General features: G+C 49.0%; 1 protein-coding gene across 8 annotated transcripts in view; it reads right to left on the reverse strand.

Annotated features, from left to right (window-relative positions):
* AGAP1 (ArfGAP with GTPase domain, ankyrin repeat and PH domain 1) overlaps positions 1-26,266 on the reverse strand; it is a 524,731-nt gene that overhangs the window by 107,664 nt on the left and 390,801 nt on the right. For all 8 annotated transcript variants that reach the window (XM_035006807.1, XM_035006806.1, XM_035006805.1 and 5 more), the window contains one exon: positions 23,587-23,748. In XM_035006807.1, the coding sequence (XP_034862698.1) occupies positions 23,587-23,748 (162 nt within the window). The remainder of the gene's footprint in view (positions 1-23,586; positions 23,749-26,266) is intronic.

The following is a 26,266-nucleotide window of genomic DNA, read 5'->3' on the forward strand; positions in this document are numbered from 1 at the left end:
TGAACTAATGCTCTCTAGAGGCAGCAATTCACAAGGGCCAGCTCTTATGGATACTACGCTGTCTCCTTGTATTTCATTTGGAATTGCTGACCTGAAATTATGTTTTTTCCCCTTTAGTGAATTACAACCTATATGTAACAAAAGTGTACCATGTTTGAACAATCCTCCAGTGAATTTTCAGGATTAACTTGTAAGAATCAGCAAATGAGTTTGATCCATTGAGAAAAAATGTTTGCCCCCATGCTAAATTTAGATCTTTGCTTGTAATCAGCACAAGAAACTCACCTTTTTAACTAAAAGTGGAAGAGTTTAATAAAATTAAAGACCAGAGTCATGCTAAGCTGGTCTCATGAAATTCAGGGAGGCACAGCTATGTGAAGTTACCTGCTCTGGGAGGCTCTGAACGCAGATTCCCAAGTGTCAGGAGACAAAATCAGCACCTTTTCTTACATAGAGGAATACTGATAGAGTTATGTAGAAAAAACAAATATGTAATCACAAGTACGTCTACAAAATATTGTCCCAAATAGGTATGTTTTACCTGGGCACTAGATATGAGGTGCAATCAGCTATTCTCACAGAAGCCCATTTCATATATAAAAACCCCAAACCGACAGCAAGAAAAAGGAATACTAAAGTGGCTCATTTCCCAGAAGTACTGAGTTCACGGCCTTATGGTTTTCAACCATCAGTTTCATGAACGAATATGAGACATAGGAATCTATACCATGTATGCATTCTTTGGGGGTTTTCTTTTATTATTTGTTTTTTTCTAAATTTTTTTGGGAAAAAAGTGATATTTTGTAGAGTATGCAGGATATGCAAACTTCCAAGAAAAAAGTATCAGGATGGCAACAGACTGTTCCCTTCATCGAGGAGATGTGGTCACAGGGTGTGGTGGGTTTCAGTGGGTCAGTGGCCCAACCAACTGGCATGGCGAATCCGCCCCCCCCCAGGGGTGTGGGTGCAAGGTAACGTAACAGACAACAGAGAAAAGGGGTGAGGTGGGAAAGCTGGTGCTCAGGAACCCAGGCAACCCCGTCTGGCAGAGGCACAGGGTGGCCAGGGGGTGACTCGGGGCAGAGTGCCACAGTCCCCTTCGTCCCCCATCCCAGGGCTGCCACGAGGGGTGAAGGGGACACAGCACCAAGAGGGGCACAAAGTCGGCCTCAGTGTGTGCCACCGTCCTCCCCTTCCTGCGTGCACAAGATCGAGACTGAGCAAAGTATGCGGATCCACAGAAAGAAAAGCTCAAACAGCATGAGAGACACGAGTGAGGGAAATGCTGGTTGAAGTGCTATCTGAATAATTTCCTAGTGACCTTCTGTATTAGTTCTCAGAGCCTCCACTGCTTTTTTCCAGTTAGCCACTCATCCACGAAGGACAGGGGAATGCAAGGAGTTCCACCCTCAAAGGCCAAGAACCTCTGATGAAGAGAAAATGAAACTCTTTTTCAACAAGAGCCAGGAACTCCCTCGTAGGGGTGGGGGTGGGTGTGCAAATACAGTGTCTCACACACGCATGTGAGGAAGATGGTAAGGAAGGGCGGAGGAGAGGGATCTCAACAGATGGGACTGGACTGGTACAATCCACAGGGGAGACCAGAAGCTTCTGACTGAGTGGGCCATGAGTGTTCCAGTTAGCAAGTACGGAGGTTTTTACTGGTTATCTTGGAGCCTGATTACACTGGGGAGGCTGGAGAAGTTCTCCAAATTACTTCTTCTTAAGCAATAAGTTGGACAACTTAACAGGTATCAGCATGTGACAAACCACTAATCACATATTGTATGCAGTTATCTTGACTGTTGATGCTACGGGAATCGAAGGCACAGGATACAGTCACAGCCCTCGCAAAAATGTACTACCAAGGAAAAAAATACAGATTAGTCTTAAGATGGTATGGAAATATTTTTGAAAGTAGTAGAAATATAATTCAGAATTATTTCTAAAATTATAGTATTTTAAAAAGTCTTGGGGCACTTGGGTGGCTCAGTTGGTTGAGCGTCCAACTCTTGGTTTCAGCTCAGGTCGTGATCTCAGGGTTGTGAGATTGAGCCCCATGTTGGGCTCTGTGCTCAGCGTAGAGTCTGCCTGAGATTCTCTCCCCCTCTGCCCTTCCCACTTGTGCTAACATAAATAAATAAATTAAAAAAAAAAAAGTTCACTATGGGCACCTGGGTGGCTCAGTCGGTTCAGCATCCAACTCTTGATTTCGGCTCAGGTCATGATTCCAGGGTCCTGGGATCGAGCCCCGCATCAGGCTTTCTGCTCAGTGGGGAGCCTGCTTCTCCCTCTCCCTCTTTCTCCTCCCTGCTCATGCTCTCTCTCTCTGTATCTGTGTCTCAAATGAATAAATAAAATCGTTAAAAAAATAAAAAATAAAAAAAAGTCTTCACACATATGTGCGTGCACACACACACACCCCTCCACTCCTGGCCAAGTAGAGCTCCAACAGAATAATCAGGTAGGGTCTCGATGATACATAAATACACTAAGTGGTTTTTTCCCTCTTCGACATTTAGCTAGTGGTAGAATTATATTTTCTGATAGACTAGACTTGAATGAAAAAGCGAAAAAAAAGGGGGCAAAGATCTTTCTCTCTTAGTAGCCCCCGGATTTTAAAATATTTGCAGGCCCCTTCTGATGACCATGATTTGTCAACATTCTAGAACACCTTTGCTTCCCACGAACCCCAGTATGAGCATACACTGACTTCTGTCTGGGCGGGCACACATGCGGACCGCAGGCCCCACCCTCCGTCCTCCCTCCAGATGAACTGGGCTCTGGATCGGGCAGCCAAAGGGCTCTATCACATGCTTACACTGACATCAGGGACTCAGATGTGAGCACGAACACCACCACCTCACTTCTCTAATCAAGACGGTTGACATTGAAATGAAGAGGCACAAAGATTTTAAATAAAACACCCCCTGGGAGGCAAAAGAAAAATGCCCACCCGTTTACCGATCTCACAGCCGCAGTAGAAAGCAACTGCATGTCAAAGCCTAACTTTCGGAAATTAGGGGATGCCCGTCAGACACCTCGCTATCTGTCATCTGTCTGGTGGCGGTGACCAGCAAGAGGATAGGCAGGAGGAAGGGGCCCGCACGTCAGGGGCTGGGGACCGGGAGCCATTCGGTGGGTTGACCGAGTGACGACAGCTGGCTGCTAATCGTTGATTGAATAATGAAACTGAAACAACTGATAAAAGGTTTCAATCTTGAGAAAAATGATTTATCGTTTTTCAGTTTACTGGCACCGCTATTTGCGTGACAAACGGCTGGAAAGCCCCCAGTTAATCTCCGCACCCCTGCAAACCCGATGCGGCGGCAGCTTCGGCTCGCGCAGCCAGATAATCAGCAAGAGCTAATAACACCGCTGAGCGGAGGCTGGGAGGGCGACACACCAGTGTTTTATCAAGCCCCATCTCCGAGTCAATGTGCACAATGGAGTTTTTGGGCGATGGGCAAGGGAGAGAAGAGATCAGGGAGAGAAAGAACGAAGCACAACAAGAACAAACATGGATAAGCCGCGCGGAGAGAGCACGGTCCCGACACAGAGCCACGGCATCGACAGGAGGAGAGCAGAGGGCTTCCCACTGGCTCTGGGCAGCTTACAGATTTTCTCAGTGGCGACGTCTGATCTGCAGCATCCAAGTGCCCTATCGAGGCTGTGTGTCCTCCGACGGCGCGGGGCTGCCTCCCGTCCACGATGCACAGAGAGTGCTGCTTCTTGCAGCAGATCTTCTCTCCTTGCCCCCCAACCCCGCCCCCCATGGGTGGTGGGTAGTGTGGCTTTAAGTAAACTAAAGATTTTACTTAGAAACAACACTGAAAACACATTCATTTCTATGGCACCATATGCTGAATATCATTCTGATTCCAAGTATCCCTTAGTTCTGATTAAAATCAAATCCATTCAATACACTCTCCCTCCCCGAGAAATTCACGTAACATGGAAACCAACACAGCTTGGCATTTTGAGGCCTCTACTCCTGCTTAACGCCTGTCTCATCAAGTCGGGGGTAAAGTCCAGGTTAAAGAAGATAATGCACAGAGTGCAATTAGTGTACAGTTTGGCAGAGAGTAAATAATAAATATTAAATATAAGGAAGATGAGGATTCATTTCTCAACTTTCAAAACAGAAAGAAGCCAGCCTCCATTTATTATATTCTTATGTCCATCGGTAAATTCAAGATGTACAAAAGCACCAGCACTGAAAAACACGTTCTCTCCGTCCACTATCACACCGCAATGAAAAAGTCGGAGAACATTCCTAAGTGTAATTAGCTTGCAGGAATACATAAAAACACATGTGTGGAAAAGATGCTAAATGCAAGGGATTCAAGCAGGGATAAGCATTCTCTACGGTTACTTGAAATGAGAAAATGAAAGTACACAGTTATTAAAAAGGACACGTAAGGAAAGTGTGTTGTCTAATTTCAGGTGATCTATAATGTGAGCTGTAATTCCGGCCTGGAGCTCTGTGGGAATTGGGGGTCGGGGGCCACGGGGCAGATGTCTGCCCCAGAGCAGTCCCGGGACTGCAGCTTTCCAGAGCTGAACAAACACCCAAGACCTCCATGCCTCTAGGAATGTTCTGGGTTTTCACATGGGTGAAATCCCACGTGCTCACTCACTCTTTCCCAAATTAGCAGTGAGGAGGTTTCAGGACTTCCCACACGCTGTTGGATAAGCAATTAAAACACTGTACTCCCAAGGTGCCTGGCTGGCTCAGTTGGTGGAGCATGAGACTCTTGATCTCGGGGTTGTGAGTTCGAGCCCCACGGTGGGTGCAGAGATTATTTAAAAAAATTTAAAAACCTTAAAAAAAACAAAAACAATAACTGTACTCTTTGGTTTAAACACTTCCCAAAATGTGTTCCAGAACAGAATAATGGTCCTGAGGACTGAACTAGAATTTAGATGGGGATGGCCATGCTTGGTATCACAGTTTAAATAAGTTAAATGAGGATTTCGTTTTCCTTCTTTTAAGTGGAGGGCTTCCAAGAGCCTTCAATGTGCTAAAACTCTCAACAGGGAAACGGACTATGCGACGCTCTCCAAACTTCTCCCCTGTGTGGAATGTTTCCAACAAATGGGTCACAGACACAGGACAAGGTGCCCCAGGCGGAAAGTAACTGTTGACCCAGCAGTGTAGAAACATGAGGAAAAATCAGTGCGTTCTCCTGCCCGCCCTGCAAAGGGTTAGCCTTTTCAGCTGTACGGCTGTGACCTGGGGGGTTCCAGACCTCGCGCTGCCCATGCTGTGGAAAAACAACTCCACTCGAGTCTTGAAGGCAGAGTCTGTTGAAGTCACTGATAGGCTGTACATATAAAAATCCATGCCTGGGGCGCCTGGGTGGCTCAGTTGGTTAAGCGACTGCCTTCCGTTCAGGTCATGATCCTGGAGTCCCGGGATCGAGTCCCGCATCGGGCTCCCTGCTCAGCGGGGGGTCTGCTTCTCCCTCTGACCCTCTTCCCTCTTGTGCTGTCTCTCATTCTCTCTCTCAAATAAATAAATAAAATCTTAAAAAAAAAAAAATCCATGCCTGAACATTCAGCAGTTGTTTTTCTTTGCCTTTAATGCACTTTTGCCACTATTTTAATTAGGGAATTTCCAAAGTTTTTTTTTTTTTTTTAATTTGTTTTTGTGTTTGTGGTTTTCTTTTTTTTGGGGGGGGGGTGTCCAGCGTTAATGGCAGTCACGACAGTGCAGAGTCTCCAGTTCACCTCTGTGGCTGGACAGGCTCCCTGGAGGCGGCCGCGCCCACGGCTGTCATCTGGAGAGCAACCCCAGAGGCTGAGAGGAGTCTGTGGAGTGGGGTTTCCATGTGGGAACCGTTTCTGTCCCCCTCACAGGGCCGTGGGAGGGGCCGCTCTCTGCCACTGCCCACCACGGGAAGGTGCTCTGGGTGTTGAAGAAGCAGCTTGAAAACCTTGGTCAATGCTATTTCGTGGATAATCGCTGATTGTTCCTGCCCACGACATTGGAAAACACACAATTTAGCAAGTGACCTCTTAAGTCAGAACATAACAGGGTCCCTGGGCCTTTCTCGGGTGAGTCCGCATCATCTCCAAACACACGGCGAGTAGTCTGGCTCCCAAAAGTATACTGTGGTATGTACGAACCGAATCCCGAGGAAGGAATGAGGGGCAGGTTCTGTCCTGTGTACCCAGAACGTAGGAGTTCGGTGACTCCTGACAGCAGGTGGCCAGCAGTCATCTCCTTTTACAGCTAACAGCACTGTGGCGGGAGGGGTGAGGAGCCTGCTCAGGCCATCCTGCCAGTAAGAGGTAGAGCCGGATTCAAACCCAGCACGCATGGCTCCTGAGCCCAAATTCCTAACCGGCTCCTATCTGCCTGGTCGCATGACTTCCACCATTCCAGCCTCTCTTCACGCACGACCACCTGCCTTTCCGGATTCACCACGCCCTTTGCAAAGAAAGCAAACGCCACAGGTGAGCAGAATGTTGCCAGCACCCGAGGGCGAAGAGAGGAATCTGGATACCTGCCATGCCGCCTGTTTCGCCTTCGTGGGCAGTGAGATTCTAAGCGTTTTTTAAAAGTTTGATTCTATGGAGAATCTTCATTTTTTTTTCCCTCTGACTCACAATCCAATAAGACATTAAGGAGACAATCACAAGTAAAAGGAACATTTTCCAAAGTCGGAGCAATGAGTAGAAATAACGCCCTTACAAGAAATAATTCAGCAAAAGAGAAATTTCTTCTTCATTAGAATAAGGGATTGCAGAGTGAAATGCCTTAATTACCCATGAAGCAAGATAACCTTATGTGATTGCCTTTGTTTTAAGAGCACTAGAAAGGAGAATACCCACTATTAAGTGCTCATGTCTTTCTCCCGCTGTTGGAAAACTCCTAATGCCATTCTCCCAATTCTGAAAATAATTCTATGCAAAATAAAATACTAAAAAACTTTTTCTGTATTTCATCTTCTTTATTTTAAGCGGTTTAAGTGGTATGCAGAAAAATGATCATTTTTCTTGAGCATCCTTTGTATCTGGTGGGTCTCTGGATCATCTTTAAAAATGGCACACGTTCTGGTGCCTAGTGCCACCTGGAAAGGATAAATCCCATAATACTGGAATACAATTGTATGTGGGGAAGAGGCTAGAAGATACTGAAATATTTTTATATTGACTCTTCTGTTAAAGGATGGAGAAATAAATGTGTAACAACTCTTTAAAAATAAAATGAAATTCTTTCTCCTGTTATTTTGCCACTGAATAATTACAACACTGAAATGAAGGTCAAAGTCAGCAATGCAGTAGAACGTAAACATGCAGAGAGGTCAGCATACTGATTAGGGACAAGTGCTGAGTTTAACGAGGCCCCCGTAGCTCCAGTGAGAACATGATCCGTCTGCCAGGAACATGCCGACCCCAGGACCACCTACTCCCAGCCTCACCTCCGCTGCATCTCTGCCCCAAGGTCTCCTCAGGGAGCCTTCCCGGCCCCTTCGCCCACCTCAGAAAATAACCTTGCCCTTCCCTGGGGTCCTGAGTCCTCCTGCTCCGCGTCATCTCGTTCCACTGCATCGATCACAACCTGACATATCACATATTTATTTACTACCCGCGGCAATTCTTCCCTAATGGGAACAGCGATGTTTGAGGTTCACACGCTCTTCTAGAACGGTGCCACACTCCAAGCAGGAGACAGAGTCTATTTCCCTGCCTGGCACCGAGGCGGGACTCTGTGACCGTGCTGACAGTTTACGGGAGAAGTGACACTGCGTGTCCCCTGAGGCTCGGGCACAGAGGGAAACACGGCTTCCTCCTGGCTATGCGGCTCTCCCACGGTGCTTGGCCACCGCACCGGGAGGAAGCCCTGGCCGTGTGGAGAGGTCACGTGCAGGTGTTTTGGCTGACAGCCCCACAGAGGTCCTCACAGGCACCAACAAGTAACTGACAAACATTCCAGAGGTTTCCAGCCTCTGGACTCAGTCGTCCAGGTGAGGCCCTGGCCAGCGTGGAGCAGAGACGAGCCATCCTAGCGGGTCTCCGTCCTAATGCCCGAGCCACAGAGGCAGCTCTGAGGACCGATACCGCACCTGCTGGCCTGGGTGGCCAGAAGCAGGGGCGGGCGGAGCGGAGAGGGAGGGATGAGGCCTTTTCAAGGGCTCTGACTTGTCCTGAAAACTGCGGCTTCTACTCTAATAGTAACTTTGATTCACAGAACAGATAATATTTGAGCTTTCACGGAGAGAAACATGCAACCATGGAGCTCACAGCAGCCAGACGCATTCCTTGGTCAACCTGGACTGAGGTTTGTGACGACGCGCAGGCGAAGACGCACAGGAACTAGGAGGGCGCCAGCGCCCAGCCCCAAGTCGTCTCGAAAATTAAGCGACGGCTATCAGGGACCAGAACTCGAGTCCTGGGAAGTGCTGTGAGGAGGACAGGGAAGGTGGCGGCCGGGACACCCAACGAGGCACGCAGACAAAGGTGAACGGCCGTGGTCACTAATTCGAAAGGGAAGTGGAAAAGCCCATCTTGGCCAAAGAGGAGCCGGCAGAAGTAAGGACTGGTGATCTCTTGTCTTTCAGGTTTCACGGACCCCCCGGGCCACCCACTATGGAAGTTACAGAGGGCAAGCCAGTGTTTCGGAGACAAGGGAGGAAGCTGGCCTCTGCAAATGAGCGACGACCGTGAGCCAGGCTTGTGCCCGGATGGACGGCCGGGTGTGTGGACACAGGAGCGCACCCTCTGGGGACACCGGCCCGCAGCTTCCAGTCCGGGTGGTCGGGAGGGGCCCCCACGTGGGCACAGGACACTGGGCGGTGTGACCCAGCCGTGCAGCGGGCGTGGGGAGTCCATCAACACTCGCGTACCAGTGCAAGGAGCTTTGAACTAAAAAACATTTAGAGCTTTCTAGAAAGGAAAATAGAAAAGACTCAAACACACAATCAAGTCATATATTTAGGTTTGTGATTAAGAGGGAGACAAAAGTTGATTCACTCAACTGTGGGAGGTCCTTCAAGTCCAAAGTACAGATGAGGAAAAAAAGGAAAGGCAGAGAGCCATGTTAAGGAAAGAGGGACTCAGATATTTTATGCCAACGTTCACTGCGACATTACACAGCAGCCCAGTGGAAACAGTTCAAGTGTCCATCGGCAGGTGAACATGTAAGCCAAATGTGGTCTGTGCTCACACTGAAATGCACACATCGGCCTTAAAAAGGAAATGAGTACTGACACGTGTGCATGGCTGAGCCCTGAAGACAGGCGGAGTGCAAGGAGCCCACAGGAGGGACAAACACTAAATGGTCTCATTTATAGAACATGTCCACCACGGGCAGATCCGCAGAGTCAGAGAGTAGGCTAGAGGTCACCCCTGGCGGGGGGAGGGGGCTGGCTATGGGTCTTTTGGGGCGACAAAAAAGTTTTGGAAATCAGCAGTGGTGATGGTTGGACAACACTGTGAATGTGACCGATGTCCATGAACTGTAAGCTTAAAGAGGGCAAATTTTATGTTATGTATTTTCTCATGATAAACAGAAAGTTAAAAAATTAACAAAACACAAGGAAAGAGTAAGAAAGTAAGGGAGAAAAAGAAGTCGATTAAGGTGTACATGGGAAAAGAGGGAAAGAGAAAATGAGAAAAAAAGTAAGAAAAGTCCCAGATAAAGGAAGCTTGAGAAAGAAAGATAAAGAGTGAAATAAGAAGAGAAGCAAGAATGAGGGAAAATGGGAAGAGGAGCTGGAAGCGAAGGATGGGGCCTAATGCCACTCGCCCACGGAGTAGCCCTGCCCAGATGGAGCCCCTCCCGGCCCTGGTCCCCCGATAGCACCTCAGCTGCGGGTCCAGCTTCCCCCCTGTGGCCCCTAGGTCGCCCCCCCATGCGGCCCCAGCATCCCCGGAGCCCCGAGCCTCCCCCAAGGCACGCTTCCTCTCCCAGCTTCCTTCCCTGGAGACCGCCTGCAAATGGCCTTGCAGTGCTGGGCACCCTTCCCTAGACGCAGACCTCGAGCGCTTATGGAATGTTCCATCCCAGTCACACAAGGTACTCGTTGATCTGGACACTGGAGGGGGGGGGGGTTCGGAACACAATGGGGTTTGGAAAAAAAGTTACACCAAGAACTGGATTGGGCCCATACATGAATGGTTTCAAAGCATGTCGTAGGGCTCTTCAAGCAAAGGAGCTCGGGACAAAGAAGCCTCTTGGGTGAGCTAATCTGATCAGTTGTGATCAGAAGGGGAAGGTATTGGGCGCCTGGGTGGCTCAGTCGTTAAGCGTCTGCCTTCAGCTCAGGTCATGATCTCAGGGTCCTGGGATCGAGCCCCGCATTGGGCTCCCTGCTCAGCGGGAGGCCTGTTTCTCCCTCTCCCACTCCCCCTGCTTGTGTTCCTGCTCTCGCTATCTCTGTCAAATAAATAAATAAAATCTTAAAAAAAAAAAAAAAAAGAAGTAGAAGGTATTGAAGTTACTGACGCCAGCCACCTGTTCATCTTCAAATGTTAAGAAGACCAACGGCTCTTCATCACCACTTTGGGACCATGCACAGTTTGGAGGAGACGGTGGCCAAGGGCCGGCTTCGTTGCCTGCCCTCCGTGAGTGCTCACGGTGGGGGCGTTTCTATGCTGCTCAGAACAAAACGGCCAAACCACGTCTATGTCCCTTCCCACCCCTGCTGGCAGGACTGGGGGGGGGGGCGGGTGCCTCCAATCCCTGTCCTTAGCACTCCCGAGAGCCAATGATAATATGGGTTACATTCACTGTTAGGAGCTGTTCAAGAAAATGGTCCCAAACCACCAACCACAAGGTGAATCCTTCCCTCCCTCCCTCTTGCGTCCTAGCTTTAAGACACTGTTCTCCCAACCGTGTGAGGAACCAATGTTTACGGAGAGGACGGGGAGGAATTCAAGAAAGCAATTGGTCTTAAATTGTTTACACCAATTGATTGGCCTGTTCAGGGTAAATTACACGTTAATTATAAGAGCTATTCTGCACCCACAGATGAAACTGTACCAGTCTTTCTCTTTAAATGTGAACACTAGGTTCACCTGTTCAGGTAAAATTACCGGGTTGAAAGGAGATCATACTGTATGCCACGCTCTTCTAAAGTTATGGCCTTTAAAACTTGCATTATTTGCTAGCTGTGGATTTTATATTTTCCAGTTGTTGTAAAAATACTTTTTTCTCACCTGTTGAAACGTAGCCATGGGTAAGATGACAAAAGTCTTTCACGGCTTGAATAGTAACTTATTAAAATCAAGGAATATCCTTTGATAGCCTGTTATAAAATCCTTTATTTTATATGCATTTATGCCTTAGGAAAAGTCCTAGATAAGCCAAGGTTTGGAGTGAGGATGTGACTGAGATGCACTCGTCCCCACGGGGGCTGACAGGCTGCAAACAGGCTGAATTGCCCACACCATGCACGGGGCAACACTCGGCTGCAATTCTGGCTGTAATTGATGGTCAACTTTGATTTTCTGCTTTGTGGTTTTCTCTTTTCAAGAATCATCACTCAATCTACGTTGAGAGAAAATATGTTATTTTCACCAAACTGAGAAAGGAAAAACCCCTCTGTGTGCATGTGCGCACGTGCACACAGAACATGGAGTTAGGGATTCTGGTAAGTTCTCCTAGGGCTGTTTAGTAACCTTGCCTACAGAGACTCATGGCTTCTGCAGAGAGCCACTGAAGAGGAAAATTATTCCCACCTGCAGAAAGCAAGCAAGCTCTAAATGAAAACCAAGTAAAAGAACAAAGCTACCTATTTACTCAATTAAGAAGAGTAAAGTCAGGTTACTGAGGTATCCCATGGCAAAATGGCACAGTTCCCATTTCCAGTGTCTGTCACCTCAATGGCTGGAGGCGGACTCAGGACAGATTTCTAGAAACATCTACTGACGTCCCACCTTGGCATGTCCAACTCCTCAGTCTTGTACACAACATGTCAAAAAGAACTTTGAGGTGTTCCTATCTGATGATTCTGAGACCATCTACATGCCAAGAACCTGAATCCAGAGGGTAACACAGGGAAGCAAAAATCCTGGTTCATAACCGTGTTCTCTTAGGCATATTATCATTTGCTTAACTGTGTTAACTTCATAATGGCCAATATCAAGTGATCATTCTGGCAGGAAAAATCCCATCCTTTCAAATATCACTAGGCTTCGAGATCGATAACGGGAAGTACACAACTGCATAAACCCCGAGCTAATAGCCCTCTTGGGCATCAGGGAGCAGAACACACCCAGCCCGGCCGTGGCCACGCGTGCCCCACAATTACCTGCGACGAGCCAGTCAACTGTAAGACGAATCCGCCACCTATTTTCCTGCAGACACAAAGCTCTCTAGTAATTTATGCCTTCAGGCCAGGACGGACGCTCACTGACGGAGACCCCTCGGAGCCTGGAGCCGCACCCGGACTGTCCTGGGAACTCGCACGCGGTGGCCACACGCTCCAACCCGCCCTCCACGCTCAACATGTGTGCTTGGCGGCAGAGGACGTGGACTATCTTAACTATGATCAAACGTCGTATCATTAAACAGAAATTAGACAAGAAACAAGGGAAGCCTACGGATTGACTGGGAGTTCAGATGCTCTAAATGGCTAATCCGTCCATTTTTCACCTGAAGCCCTCTCCAAATGCAGTTTTGCTATTAAGCAAAACCCAAAGAAAGGTAATCAATTCCAACTAAAAAGCACTTATCCTGGGATGATGGTGTGCAAGGCACTTCAAACCCCTGGCTGCCTGCCAAAACCCAGACAACAGCCATCAATGTTTCTGACTATCCGAGAGCACAGGGGCCATGCATAATTGACTAGAAGATGGGCTAAAACTGTGCCCAATCAGTGTGTGATCAAAAACGCGTGGAATATTCAGCACCACTTGATTACATGGAGGCTTGTCCTTTCTCTCTCCTCATGAAATCTCTTCAAGGTCCAGAGTACTGTAATAAGATCATTACTGTCAAGCGCTACGAATCGCAGGCAATGAGTCTTGGGATAGGAAGTCATACTTCACAAGCTCCCCTGGTCTCTCTCTCTCTCTCTTTTTTTTTTGTATTTTACTGCATGCAGAGGCAGCAAGGCGACGAGGTGGCAGATAATGATCACATCACTGTGTGGCAACTAGAAAGGCACTTTTAAAGAAAAAGCAGAGAGAAATCAGCTTAAGAGAAACTAAAACATTTTCCCTTCTGCTTTTTCCCCCTTAAAAAAATTAAATAGAATTAAACTGTGTGCAGTTGTCGCTCTTCATGAACTCGGATACAATGTCATTGGATTTAACCATTTGAGAGATTTTCATATTGCAGCCGAGCCCATTACCCCACAGACAAATGGCCAATTTTCTCCATGTCCCGAGTACAAAAGAAGCCCTTGGTAAGTTGTGTGTGTGTGCAAGGCAATGCCTGCTGTGGGGCTCAGGGGCCTCCCTCTTTCATCAGTGATGACACCCGGGCTCGGGCCTGGCGCCTACCGCACAGCTCTGGCGGGAAGGGACACACTTGAAAGCATGAGGGCATTAGTGAAGATCACTAAGCAAACAGTTTACCTCAGACCACACCTGCTCCGGAGCCCCACTAACATGTTGCGCCCACATGGGAGCACGCCACGATCAGACCCCGCAAGCACGCGAGGCACACATTCGATTAATCCTTGAATCCAGCGGGAGGGGGGGTTCAAGCAAATGGTGGGGGGCTTCGTCCACGGCTTCCCTCTACCCTCCACCTTCAAACTGCGTCACTCCCCTCATCCCCCCTAAAAAGGGTATCATCCTCAGAACGAACATAAAAACATGGATTCGTTGCATCTGTGATAGGGAGTTAAACATCCCTAAGTTTTAAAAATTTGCAAGACTGATGTCCCCTTGTCACAGACAGGAGACAGCCTGTCCTCCAGTCCTGCATGTTCCAACTGCCTGCAGAGGGGCTGAAGCACTGACTCCCGAATTTCCCTGGAATGTACCCGAGTGTGTGCGCATACACGGGAGAGAGACTGCCAAGAAGCTGTGCCACCACCGGGGTCCTGAGGAAAGAGGCTGAGGTCAGAAGTGGCAAAGGGATTGCTGCTTCCAAATTCCTTTTTTAAAGATTTATTTTTTATTTTAGAGAGCGTATATGCACGAGTGGGGGGAGCGGTGGGGGGGGGGGGGCAGACCCCCCACCAAGCAGGGAGCCTGAAGCTGGGCTGGATCCCAGGACCCCGGATCTCGACCTGAGCTGAAACCAAGAATCAGAGGCTTAACCAACTGAGCCACCAGGCGCCTTGCTGCTTCTGGGTTCTTACAGGCCATGGTGGGGCATGGCAGGCGTGGCCCTGCCCAGCACTCCTCCTCATGCCCAAGCCCCTGCAGTCCTTGCCAGGTGGCCAGCATGAGCCCTCGAGGCTGGAGGCAGACCCCGAATTCACATCACCTGCAGGACTTCACTGAACCCTGTCCTTCCCCTGCGAAAACGGAGACAACCATGCCACCTGCCGACACCACCGGGGTGTCTGGAGGCTGCGATGAGTCACACGTTCAAGAGCGGGCGCTCAATCAGTCCTGGCTTCCCTCCCTCACACTTGATGACGTATCCTAACGAGGCACCCAGGGCGTGGGGAGGAAGGTGTGCGCTGCGCAGTCGAGTCCCTGGAGTATCTTCCTCCAGCGGCACAAGAGGGCACATCCCAGCCCACGGACAGGAACAGAAGTCACAAGGTTGTGTGGCCTGAATGTTTATGTCCTTCCAAAATTCATCTGTTGAAGCCTGCGGTGCTGGAGATGGAGATGGCGGGAGGTGACCAGGGTTGGTGTGGAGAGGGCTGGGCCCTCGGGACGCACTTAGTGGCCTCACAAGAAGAGGAAAAGCGAGTGTGCACGTGGAGGAAGGGCCATGAGCACACAGTGGGAGGGTGGCCTCTGCAAGCTGGGAACCAGGTGCTCGCCGAGAACCAGACGGGCCTCGCCCTGCTCTTGGACTCGCAGCCCCTGGAACTGGGAGAAATGAATTTCCACCGTCTAAGCTGCCCATCTGTGGGTCTGTCCCGGCCCCGGCCGAGGGAGACACATGGTGTATGTGGATTTTATTTGTTCTTCCCGTTAACCAAGTTGTTTCTACATAGACCTAGTTCTGCATTCAGTCGCCGTCTTTATTCCGTTTTGCTTTACATCCTTAGGAATGAAGCCCCCCCGACGTGTGCATCTCATTACCGCCAGCACTGCGAGGGAAGACGCGGCGTCCTCAGCTGGAACCTCCCAAGGGCCAGTCCGTCCTGGGGTCCCCCGGACAGAAGTGTCTGAGGCCCCCAGCAGGCCGACGCTGACTCAGACACATCATCACATCTTCCTTCTGAGCATTACAGTGTCAGTTTGCCTCCGGTACTTTTGCGACAAGATACATGTAGCAAAGCAGAAGTATAAAAAGTGCCCACGCAACCAGAATGGCCAGGAAGGCCCTGCTGGAACCGCGCTGGCCCTGCCCCTCCTGGCTCGGGGGCCCCGGTCAAGCAGAGCACAGCGGGGTCTCCGTGTCGTCGCAGAGATAAGCGATAACCAAAGGTCCTGACAGCTCTGACGTTCTGAGAACGTCAAGAAAAGGACCCTGAGGGATAACCTGCAGGTGACTCGGTGTCCCAGACAGGCAGCATTCCATTCCCAGGGCGCCCAGAAGGAAACGTGCTGTCTCGCGGTCTGCCCCTGGACCCTGGAGACCATGGGCAGCTCATGCCGACTGAGCCCCACTGCAGAACAGCACCCCTAAGTCGAGGGAAAAGAAGAGCCATTGAGGTCTGTCACATCCCTGTCCTCTGGGACAGGCACCTTGAAAGGAGTCTGCATTTTTCACAGGTGAGCCCATCCCTGCTCGTGGACGGCAGGAGACCCTGGGACCCCCATTTATCCCCATTCCCTTTCTGTACTCCCCCTCCTTTCCTGGAGCAGCAGAGATCTCCTCCTCTACAAATGGCTCGCCTCCTCTGCAGAGCCTCCCGCGGGGACCCCAAGGTGCCGGGGTGCCTTGGGGTCCCTGCACAGGCTGCTCGGTGGACGCGGCCTGTTGACGGACGGGCGCGCTCCACCTGACAGCGGGCATCCTGAAGGCAGGGGTCGCCTCTGTCACAGCCAGCAGGTGACCGATGCACTTCCAGGGAACTCAGTCTAACTCTTTAGTTTGTGTGTACTTGAAAAAAAATAGTATCAAACCCACTTCTGTTGTCGTCAGCTCATCGTGATGGGGATCCTCTGTTCTGGGTCTTCCTGCTGTGGCCGACTCAGCTTTGTTTATGTCCGACCCGCCGACTTCCACAAAGGAGCCGCGGGCGCCTCCAGCTTGTGTGTGTCGGGAGGACGGGACCCTGCAGGATGGCTTTGGAGTCCACGGTGCGCCATCTATCCTGTCGACGTCTAGAGTAAACCCGGAGCTACTCAAATCCAGCAAGTCCGTTCTCGGGGGAGCTGGGGTTACAAACTGAGAGCTCGCTTTGGAAAAACGACCTGGTTTGTGGGGAGTAGCAGGTCCCTCCGAAAATGTGGTGCCTCCTCTGACTTTCAGCTCAAGGGCAAAGAAACCCAGCCACCCTGGCTCCCTTCTCCGAGTGGCTGTACTCGAGGAATATCTTCGAGGAAGAAGTTCAAATTCCTGGTTTTTTACATTCATGCTGATTAATTGCTCGACTCAGCAATTCAGATGCACTAACTAGTTTAATAATGAGGGAGTTCAATTATGAAGTCCTTACTGTTCTAAAACATGGCTGGTGATCATGGAGTTTCTGTGGAGTCGATTATGGAGGCTTCTCGTTCCCTCTCTTTTGACTCAAGGCAGCTGCCAAAATTAGAACAAGGAGCAGACGCGAGGGGTGCTGCTGGAAGGTTCTCGAAAATTAAAAGGAGGGAATCCAAGGTGATGTGTGCTAGCGTTGCCTACATGGGTTTCACACCGCCCCCCCCCCCGGCCACCTCCAAATAATACGAAATCAAATGAGAAAACTGCACAGACAGGAGCCAACCGTGAAGGCAGTTCCTTGGCCCTGACCCCAGGCTGGCTGCGTGCACCATCATGGGCAACATGGAGGACCTGGCGTGCCAGCTGAGGCCAAGGAGGAAGGACAAGAGCATCACGGTGATGTAACGCTTCTGTAACAAACGGCCCTCTCTACCACCGAATCATCATGTGCAAAATCCCCATATGACCCAGCGATGCCCCAAACTGCACGAGAGTCAACACAACCCAATGGTCACCGATGAACGGAGCTTCAGTGCCCTTGGGTCTTGCCTTCTTGTAACCCTAAGCGCGCAGGAACAAGACCGGATGATGCGCGTCCATGGTCTTTCCTCTCCAGACTGCCTTCCAAAACCCTGCCACACGAGTAAAACACTGTTTTCCGGAGCTAAAAGGTGAACTAACTGATCAGGCACAGCAACAGCTGTTTCCTTAGCAGAAGCTAAGTGAAGGTGAAGACGGAACTCCGTTTTGCGCCAAATTAAGCACCACTGCTGGTGTTTCAAGTTGTAAACGGAGGACGTATAATGAAAACGCGATGCCTTCTGCAGCGTTTTATTAAATAACCGTATGTACTCAGTCTGCAGAAGATAAAATGAAGCTCTGTGGCATGTTCCCATCCCCTTTCGTAACTCAACGCTCTTCCGTCCTGTTCACAACTACCCCCCGCACGCCTCATTTAAACATGGGCTGAAAAGGTAGGTGGTCTCTTGTGTATGTCTTAGTTCCAGGTTAAGGCCCTAAGAGAGGAGCTGAGTCTTACTTCTCGTGTCTCCCACGGAGCCAAACACACAGTGCTTCCTATGTGCTGGATGCTTGATACTTGACGAGAGGATAAAATGCTTCGCCATGTCAGGTTCTTCGGTGCAGGAAGGAAGGAAAACTCCATCCGGGCTGACCTTTGCAACTTGGACTTAATGAAATTCGTAAACAAATTTCAGGCTCAGGCCTTGCCTCTGATTGCCTACTGAGTGCAGCTGGGATGGGCAATTCTTTTCTTTTTTCTTCTTTTTAATCCTAACAGAGAGAGGCCATTTGTGACTTTTCCTCCACAGGATAATATTTCAGTATCCATCCAGGATCAACCATACAACGGTTCTATAAAGACCCAGAATGAACAACCAAGGGATCAGGATGAGAAGGATAAAATAAATTCCCTTCTGAGACCTTTGGAACAAAGCACTGTGAACCCAAGGGGAGGCGGGTAACACAACAGGATTTCTGTATATCCTCTTATATAATAAGATTGGGTAAATCCCGACTGGCTCTGCATTTTTAAAGAAAGATCTTTGCTACACAACTTCTAGATGTTATGATTCATATAAAAGTCAGTATCTTTACATGGAATCCGAGAAATATCAAGGAAGCTACTCTGTCTGCCCCACTCCTAGATTCAAAAGCCGCTCCACATACCTCAAAGACTTGCTTTTTGCCTGGTGGAAAGAGTTTGAGGCAGAGAATCAAGAGAAAGTTCTGTCACCTACCAGCAACCTGACCCTGGACAAGAAAGCCACTTAACCTCTCTCTACTTCCACCTTTTCACTGGGGGAACAGGGAAATTAACACTTGATGCAAACTTGCATGAATGTTATAAAACTAACGAGAACCACCAGGTTTGGGGCCACAGAGAATGCAGGACTCTGTTTCATTTCTGCAACGGTAAGCTCACTACTGGACCTGGATAAGAAGATGCCCAGAGAGCATCGAGATTCAGAGACAATGCCAAAACACAGCAAGTCATTAAAGATCTGTATCCTTTCTACTGCCCAGGGGTCTCTGGGCACATGCCCTTCAACTTGGTTCTGGTGACAAATCCAGGGCCCTGGGTGCTAGCGCCTTTCCAGGGTTGAACTCCCCTCCAGCCAGTGCTGTGGCCACCACAGGGGACAAGGTGCCCTGCTTCTTACAAAGTCTGCCTTCTCATATCTGAACCCAAATCCATCTCCTTGAAGCGTCCATCCACCGGTCCCAAAGAAGCCCACCTGGGCCACCCAGGATGTGAGTTCACGTGCCCCCAGGCTCCTGTCCTTCCCTACAGCTCTTCTAGATACTGCAAAGATTCCCTCCACATCATGGGCTTCAGTCCCCACATCCGTGCGTCTTGCCCACATCCAAATTCACCTTCATTGGTCTGTCATCATCGTGGAGTACAGAGCCCAGATGTGAACATACAATGTAATTAACTCTGAGCAAATCAAACCCAGTTTAAAATCAAATCACCGGGGCGCCTGGGTGGCTCAGTCGTTAAGCGTCTGCCTTCGGCTCAGGTCATGATCCCAGGGTCATCGGATCAAGCCCCGCATCGGGCTCCCTGCTCCATGGGAAGCCTGCTTCTCCCTCTCCCACTTCCCCCTGCTTGCGTTCCCTCTCTCGCTGTGTCTCTCTCTGTCAAATAAATAAAATCTTTAAAAAAAAATAAAGTTTAAAAAAAAAATCAAATCACCAATATTTTAATATCCAATGTTCTGAAAGGTCTATTAAATAGGAGTACAGGTAGAAATGGGATACGTGAATTTTTATTTATTTTTTAAACGTAACGACCACCTGCACCTTTTTTATGGTACAGCCAGAGGATGTTGGCTTCTATGAGGCTTGTTCTTCTCAAAGTTAAACTTACTGAGAAAGTGTCCTATTCCTGCCTAAAGTTAGCCTCAGATATCAGCCCTGGGAGCACAAGGAGGCATCCATCACCTTTCTGGGGCACTCTGCTTTCGATGACGTATGAGGTCCCTCTCACAAAGTCAGAGTTCACTGCCCCAGCTTGTACCCCACACTTCCTCCACGGCACAAGGAGGGGCTGGGTTATTTTTAATTTCTGACTTTTTTTTTCCCTAAAGGTCCTTTCATTTATTTTAGAGAAAGAGAGAATGCATGTGAGCAGAGAGAGGGGTGGAGGGAGAGAGAGAATCCTGAAGCAGACTTCCCACTGAGCGTGGAGCCAACTTGGGGCTCAATCCCAGGACCCTGAGATCATGACCTGGGCTAAAATCAAGAGTGGGCTGCTTAACTGACTGAGCCATCCAGGCGCCCCTCATTTTTGACTCTTTAAATGATACTAATCGTTTTAGATAAGCCCAGTGACTGGCTTGAATATCCAAACAAATTCTCCAGCGCTCACACATATACATACATTCCTAATCAAGTTATGACGTTAGAACCCAAAATAGTTATGAAGATAAGGAGTTCTTTTATGTTTATATTTATAAAGATCACAGTTTCTGCTTCTATAATTTACTAGATTCACTCCATTCATTTTAAGTTATACATATAAGCAAATGACTGTTCAACTCAGGTTATAGCATCTTCTGCCATCGGGTGTAGAGTTTAATCGTTTTTCAGAGTAAGAGAACTAGGGCAACGATCATGAATGCTGGTACCGCGAGAGACTGGCTGGACAGGGTGGCCTTATTTCCATCAGGTGCACCAAGAGCCCCCATGTGGACAGAGCGTTTCTGGCTTCTGAGGCAGCACAGACACTGACGATATTATCCTGTTCGCTCGTACTTTCTGGACAAGCATGCGGCCAAGGTAAGAAATAGCTGGCAACAGAATCTTTGCACTTGGCTGAGCGTCTAGGGCTCCTGTGTGGTGGGCTCGGCTGGGGAATGGTACAGAGGGGCATTCAGGAAGCTCTGACCACCCCCTCAGCTGGGCTCAGGCCAGGCCCCTAGGAGACAACGGTGGATAGCATACAGCCCCGCCCTCTCGAGAGGCTTCTGGTCTACTGCACTTACCGAGGTCAGGGCACAGACTTCCCCAGGGATTTCTCAGAGGCACTGTCAAAGGCATGAGCACCACCTTGCTTCTGTTGCTTCATCTCTACCTTCTCTCTGTCTCTGCCTTAGAGGCAGACCCATGTGGCTGGCGCCCTTTGGCTTCTGCTTGGGTTTAGTCAAAGAGGGGGGCAGGCAGGAGATCAGAGGCAGGGAGGGGAATGAAGTTTGGGCGGTCCCCCGGGTCCCTCACCCTCTGGGTTACCATAGGCTAGATAAGTCCCTCTGCTGAAGGCCATAGCTCCTGACTGGAGGCCTTGCCCAAACAGCTCTCTCTCTGGGTCCTGATAACTGGCCCCTCTGCTGCCCATTACACTCCTGGGATTCTGCACCACCCCATAGCTCTTCCCACACCTCTGTAGACAGTCCCATGGTAAATTTCCCTCGATGACCCAGCTTGAGGGTGCCATGTTTTCCCCCAGGACCCTGACTGAAGTAGCTAACTTTCAGTGATACTTTATCTTTCTTAAACTCTGAAGAAGTCTGAATTTGTCATTTGTTCCAATGGGTTATGTCAAAAACCATATAACTCAACTACTTTTCAAACATCTTCTAGAGAACTTTTTATATCTACAATTCCCATTTTTCACAATGAGGTCAGTCTAACACAGAATATAGTGGAAGCAACCAGTCATAGTGCCTTGCAGGAAAGTAAAACAGAAATATTTTCTTATAATTAAAATTAAACAATATCCTCTAAAAATAAAACATACACAACTAGCTTTAATTTCAAGAACAGATGTTTAAATTTAGATGGTTTACGCCATTTACGTAAAGAAGCTAACAGCCGTTAAGACTATTACAAAATATTGTGTATCACTAAATCTAAAATGACCTCAATTGTAGGTTGCCTTACGGCTTCAGAGATGTTAAAATATGAAAAAAAAAAAAAAAATGAGTGCCTTAGAAATAATGAACTATAGTGCGCTTCACAAAAATGACTCATTTACTGTTTTGTATGTAACCTTTCCTAGGGAAAAATGAATCATTTTCTTTTTATAGAGAATCTGTTACCTTATTTCGAACTGGAAAGATGTCATGGCCGTTGGTATTACAGACACAATAATCCGTTAACTAGGAAGTGAGGGGCAGCTTCCCTTCTGATCACTGGTGTTGAATTTCTGAACACACGTCAACCATTACTCATCATCCATGCTTGAGGTACTGTGGCGATTTCTAATTTGGGTGTTTCTATGGTGCCTGGGAGTCTGTCTTTCTGTCTGTGTCACCACCGCGCACTAAGGCCTTTTAATGAAAGGGTCCAAGGTTGTTTTTGCCTGGAGGATCTGTCTCAGCCTTATTATACGCTATTGCTCAGAGCACAGGATACGGTCCCAGTAACTCAGGAAACGGGCTGGGAGCTTCTCGGGTGTCCAACAAGCTCACGGACACCTCTCAAACCTCGTTCAAGTCGCCACTGGCTCACCGGGACACTGGTTTGAAGAAGTAGTTCAATTAAACATGCAACCACTGATTTACCTGAAGGCTGTATCTTACTCACACAGTTTTCACTCTGTCAGGAGGTGGGTAGGATATAATTAGAAAGTGTAAAATATGTGTAATGTACTTACAGGTGGACCCGATAATCAGTTTCTACCAAGTGGTGCTTCTGAACAAAGTTTCAGAAACACGACATACCCAGTAAGATGTTTATCTGTGACACGGACAGGAGGCCTTTCCCTACAGCAAATCTCCCTCTCCCCTGGGGTACGTGTGGCGCATGTCACCCACCCTGGTGAGGCGCCAGGCTTCTTCCTGGTTTCTTCCCCAACCTCCCGTTCAGGGGGGCGTGGCGGCCGGTGCATGGCCCACCATCAGCCCTGTTCCTTCCTTGCTAATGTATGCATTGTGGGCTTACAGGCTCACGGCTGGATACTAGGAGGGAAGAAGCCACTCTCTCCAACACTGCAAACTGTAGTTCTGAACAACCAAGTAGAGGATTCAGGAAAAGCATGGCAGAAACAGAGAAAGAGAAAGGGTGTAAGTTATAAAAGTATTTCTGGCGCGTGTGTGGAACATGTGTTGAAAACAGACTCTTTTACTATTGATGGTGTCACAAATAACAATTAATGTTGAACAACGATGCTGCGAAATTTTTATTTTCCTTTGACTTATTTTCTTTAGCTTGTTTATTACAACTGCATTAATTTCACCTCTCAATGTGTGGGTGTGTGTGTGTGTGCGCGCACGCACCTCCACTTTGCATCTGTGAAATAAAAAAATGTAAATCCATCTGAAGGAGCGACTTCAGAAAGACCACATCTGGCCATCACCGAGAATAAAAACTAAGGGCTCAAGAACTCAAAGGAGGACCAAGACAAACTGTGACAAACTGTGACAACTGGAATATTAATAGAGCCCACAAAACAAAAAGAGCAGAAAGACACTCACAGAAGGAGCATTTATCATAATGTGTTGCTGAAAGCCGGGATTGGGGTAGCTGTCTTGTAAGAATTAAGAGCAGCCGATATCAGAAAAGATTCCTCGAGGAGGAGAGGCAACCGTCTTTCTTAGAATTAAATACTATGGCGCCCCCCCAGTTGGAGTGGACACTGTTGACCCAGGGTGCGGAGGGAGGGCAAGACCCAGAACCTGCCCAGGCGGGCGACAGGGAAACCGGATTCACCTTCTACCAGACGACGACTGCCAGAAGGGAAGAGAGCTGATCTGGTGGAATGATCTTGAGAATCAGTCAGTGATGAGCAGCTCCAAGGCCCCTCTAGTGTCGCCTTGTACACAGAAAGCACATGCGGTGACCTGCATTGTGGTGCATGTGTGGTCCGAAGGGTAAGGGAGTTCCCCAGCTTGAAACGCAGGACTCAGACTCTCACCCTGAACTCCCCGGGGAAACCTTACCTTCAGCGGTGCCGGAGAGCCCGTCGGCCTTGAAGTTGCTGGTACTTTTCTTCCTTCGGTGCTTCTTTCTGTTGGCGTGAGGGGAGGGGGGCGGGTCGAGCTTGGGGCTGGTGGTGCTGGAGATACTTGGGCTGGAGCACACGGAGTCGCCCAGCCCCGTGTCTGCCATGGGACCGGAAAAGGCAAAAGAACGCAAACGTTAACACTTACAAAGTCGACTTTGCAGAAATACGAAAGCAATGCTCCTCCAATATGCTACCAGGCCCCACAAGTACTATATTAAGCTGAGATCACTGGATTGGAGGCCCCAGAGCATCCAGTATTAAAAGTGCACGGGGCCGTTTCCTCTAACGTACCACCTGCCATTAAAAAAAAAAAAAAGACTTTATTTTTGGATCATCTGTAGGCTGTGGAGCATTTAAAATTCTCTACTTCGCATGATCGGTGCTCTAGAAAAGCAAAGTGAGGAGTCCATGCCTTTTACTAGTTTATTTTTCTCTTCCCACAGTTACCCTGATACATTAGGAGCGAAACCAAGAGGCTGAGGACGCATATGAAGGCGTCTGGTGGCCGCTCCGCTTCTGCGGGTGCGCACAAGAGAGCGGGCGTCCTGGTTCGCTCACTTCCACCCTCAGCATCACATACGACCGCGGCACCAGTTTATGACGAGTGGAACATGGCCCGCCGTGTCTCTGTCCATAGCAGACCTGCCAATTACTGATTCACTGAAGCTATTTATAAAATTTTAAGACCGTTGTACACACGTGTGAATTCACTGCAAGTGAAACCGATTTAGTACGTCCATCTTTCTCTTTATCCAAGAGAACACGAGAGTCGTGCTTAAAAGAGCAGGGAACAAACATGGACTTCAACCAGAGAGAGTCTTCCCAAAATGTGAAGGAGAGGCACCATCCGACCGCCTGCAGGGCCTGAAGAATTCTTTATTTCACGAGTCGGACTCTCTGTAAACTTGGACGACACCAAGTGCTTTGCGATGCGCTCCATTCGTTCAACGAGTATTTTCTGAGCGCCTACTGTGGGCCACTTTTCTAGGTGCTTGGGCTCCATCACTGAGAAAAACAGGTAAAGATTCCCTCCGAGCGGCCACAGCCCAGACGCAGTAGAAGGCGGTAAAGTGTCAGGGAAACGAGTAGGACGGCGTGGGGGCCCGACCACCCCAAAGTGCCCGCAGGATAACCCAGCGGCACCGGATGGCACCAGACCCTGGAGACTGCTCAGCGGGGTCTAATCTTCTTCTAAAAGTAGCAATTCTCGTACATATTTTAAAAATACTAGATCCCACTGGATAGCAGATGAAAACTGTAAATGTCCCAGAAAAAAAAAAGGCTAATCTAATGAACAGGTGCACATCATTTCTGAGGGCTCAGAGGCCGCCTGGTGTTGCTAAGGGACCTTGGGATCCGAGAGCGTTAGCTGGTCCCGAAGCAACCCTTTTATAGCATTACTCAACGCTCACACTTCAGAAGGGATTATTTTTTGTTCGTTTCAGGTATTTTCTGCCCAGGTGGTAAGCCATCATTCACTCTCTGACCCATCCTCTCTGACTATTCGGGACCTACCCTGTGTCAGGCATGGTTGACAGACGACGGGACCATCACAATGTCACAATGACCGCCCCCCGCCCCCACCCCCGAGGAGCTGAAGCCTCACCATGGAGGAGGGTGAGGAGAACGGGCAAGGACGACCGGCCTCTGAGACAGCAGGCTGGCCTTTTGCTCTTTCAGTCTGTCCCTTGGGCATCCACTCAATTCAATGCACCATTTTCATTCCCAACTGTGTGTCTTGATCCTTAGGCCACTCCACTGCTGTAATGCTCTCTCCCGAAAGAACATTTCTCCTCTCCGCACTGGGCTGTCTGTCAGTCATCTGGATCTAAGCGGCATGCCTGTTCCCCAGGGCAGCTGCAGATGCCCACTTCCCCCGTACGATGCTGAGCACAGAGTGGCGGCACTGTTACCACATAGGCATCCCCAGGTCCCTCCTATCATCCAGTACTTCCTTTTTAAGGCACACACCAACGTCCTTTGCAAGATGTTAAGAATATACCCTTGAGTTACGGATGGTCATGTCACAGCTGCCATCCATGTGGGGTGGCTCTATGTCTGTGCTCTCTATTCCCTTCTGGGATTCCTTCCGTCTGTCTGTCCTGTAACAGCACATGGCCTTGAATGCGATGGCTAAGGCGTCCTGGTGCCTCACACAGCAGGGCACGCCCCCCGACGTTGTAGATCCTTCCCCACTGCCTTGGCTATTCATTCTGAGCACACAACTTGGTATATCCACCCAAGACACCAGAAAAGACATTAAACCGGGAGGAGTCAAAACAGCCTCCAACCTGCAGACGCAGCTGAAAGCGCCGGTGAGCGACCCCGCAACAAGACATCGTCCGCGCATCCCACTCCAGATCCGTGGCCTCGCCTACGGAGAAACTGCCACACACTCTCGTCAAATGCTTTGCTGAAGGGCTACACGGCCGCCCCACTGACACACATTTTTGGCCATTTTTAAACAATAAAGGGCAATCCACTTCATGTTTTCTCTCCTTTATGAGCTATCCTGTTTACCACTGTTTCCTTTTCTGTATTCACCCAAAGCACTTCTCTAACATCCTAATTTAGGATCTGACTTGGGAATGACCTTAAACTCCCTGGAATACTAG

Source organism: Mirounga leonina, unplaced genomic scaffold (genome assembly GCF_011800145.1).
Source record: "Mirounga leonina isolate KUSES-001 unplaced genomic scaffold, KU_Mleo_1.0 Mir_151, whole genome shotgun sequence".
In the NCBI taxonomy this organism is placed as follows: domain Eukaryota; kingdom Metazoa; phylum Chordata; class Mammalia; order Carnivora; family Phocidae; genus Mirounga; species Mirounga leonina.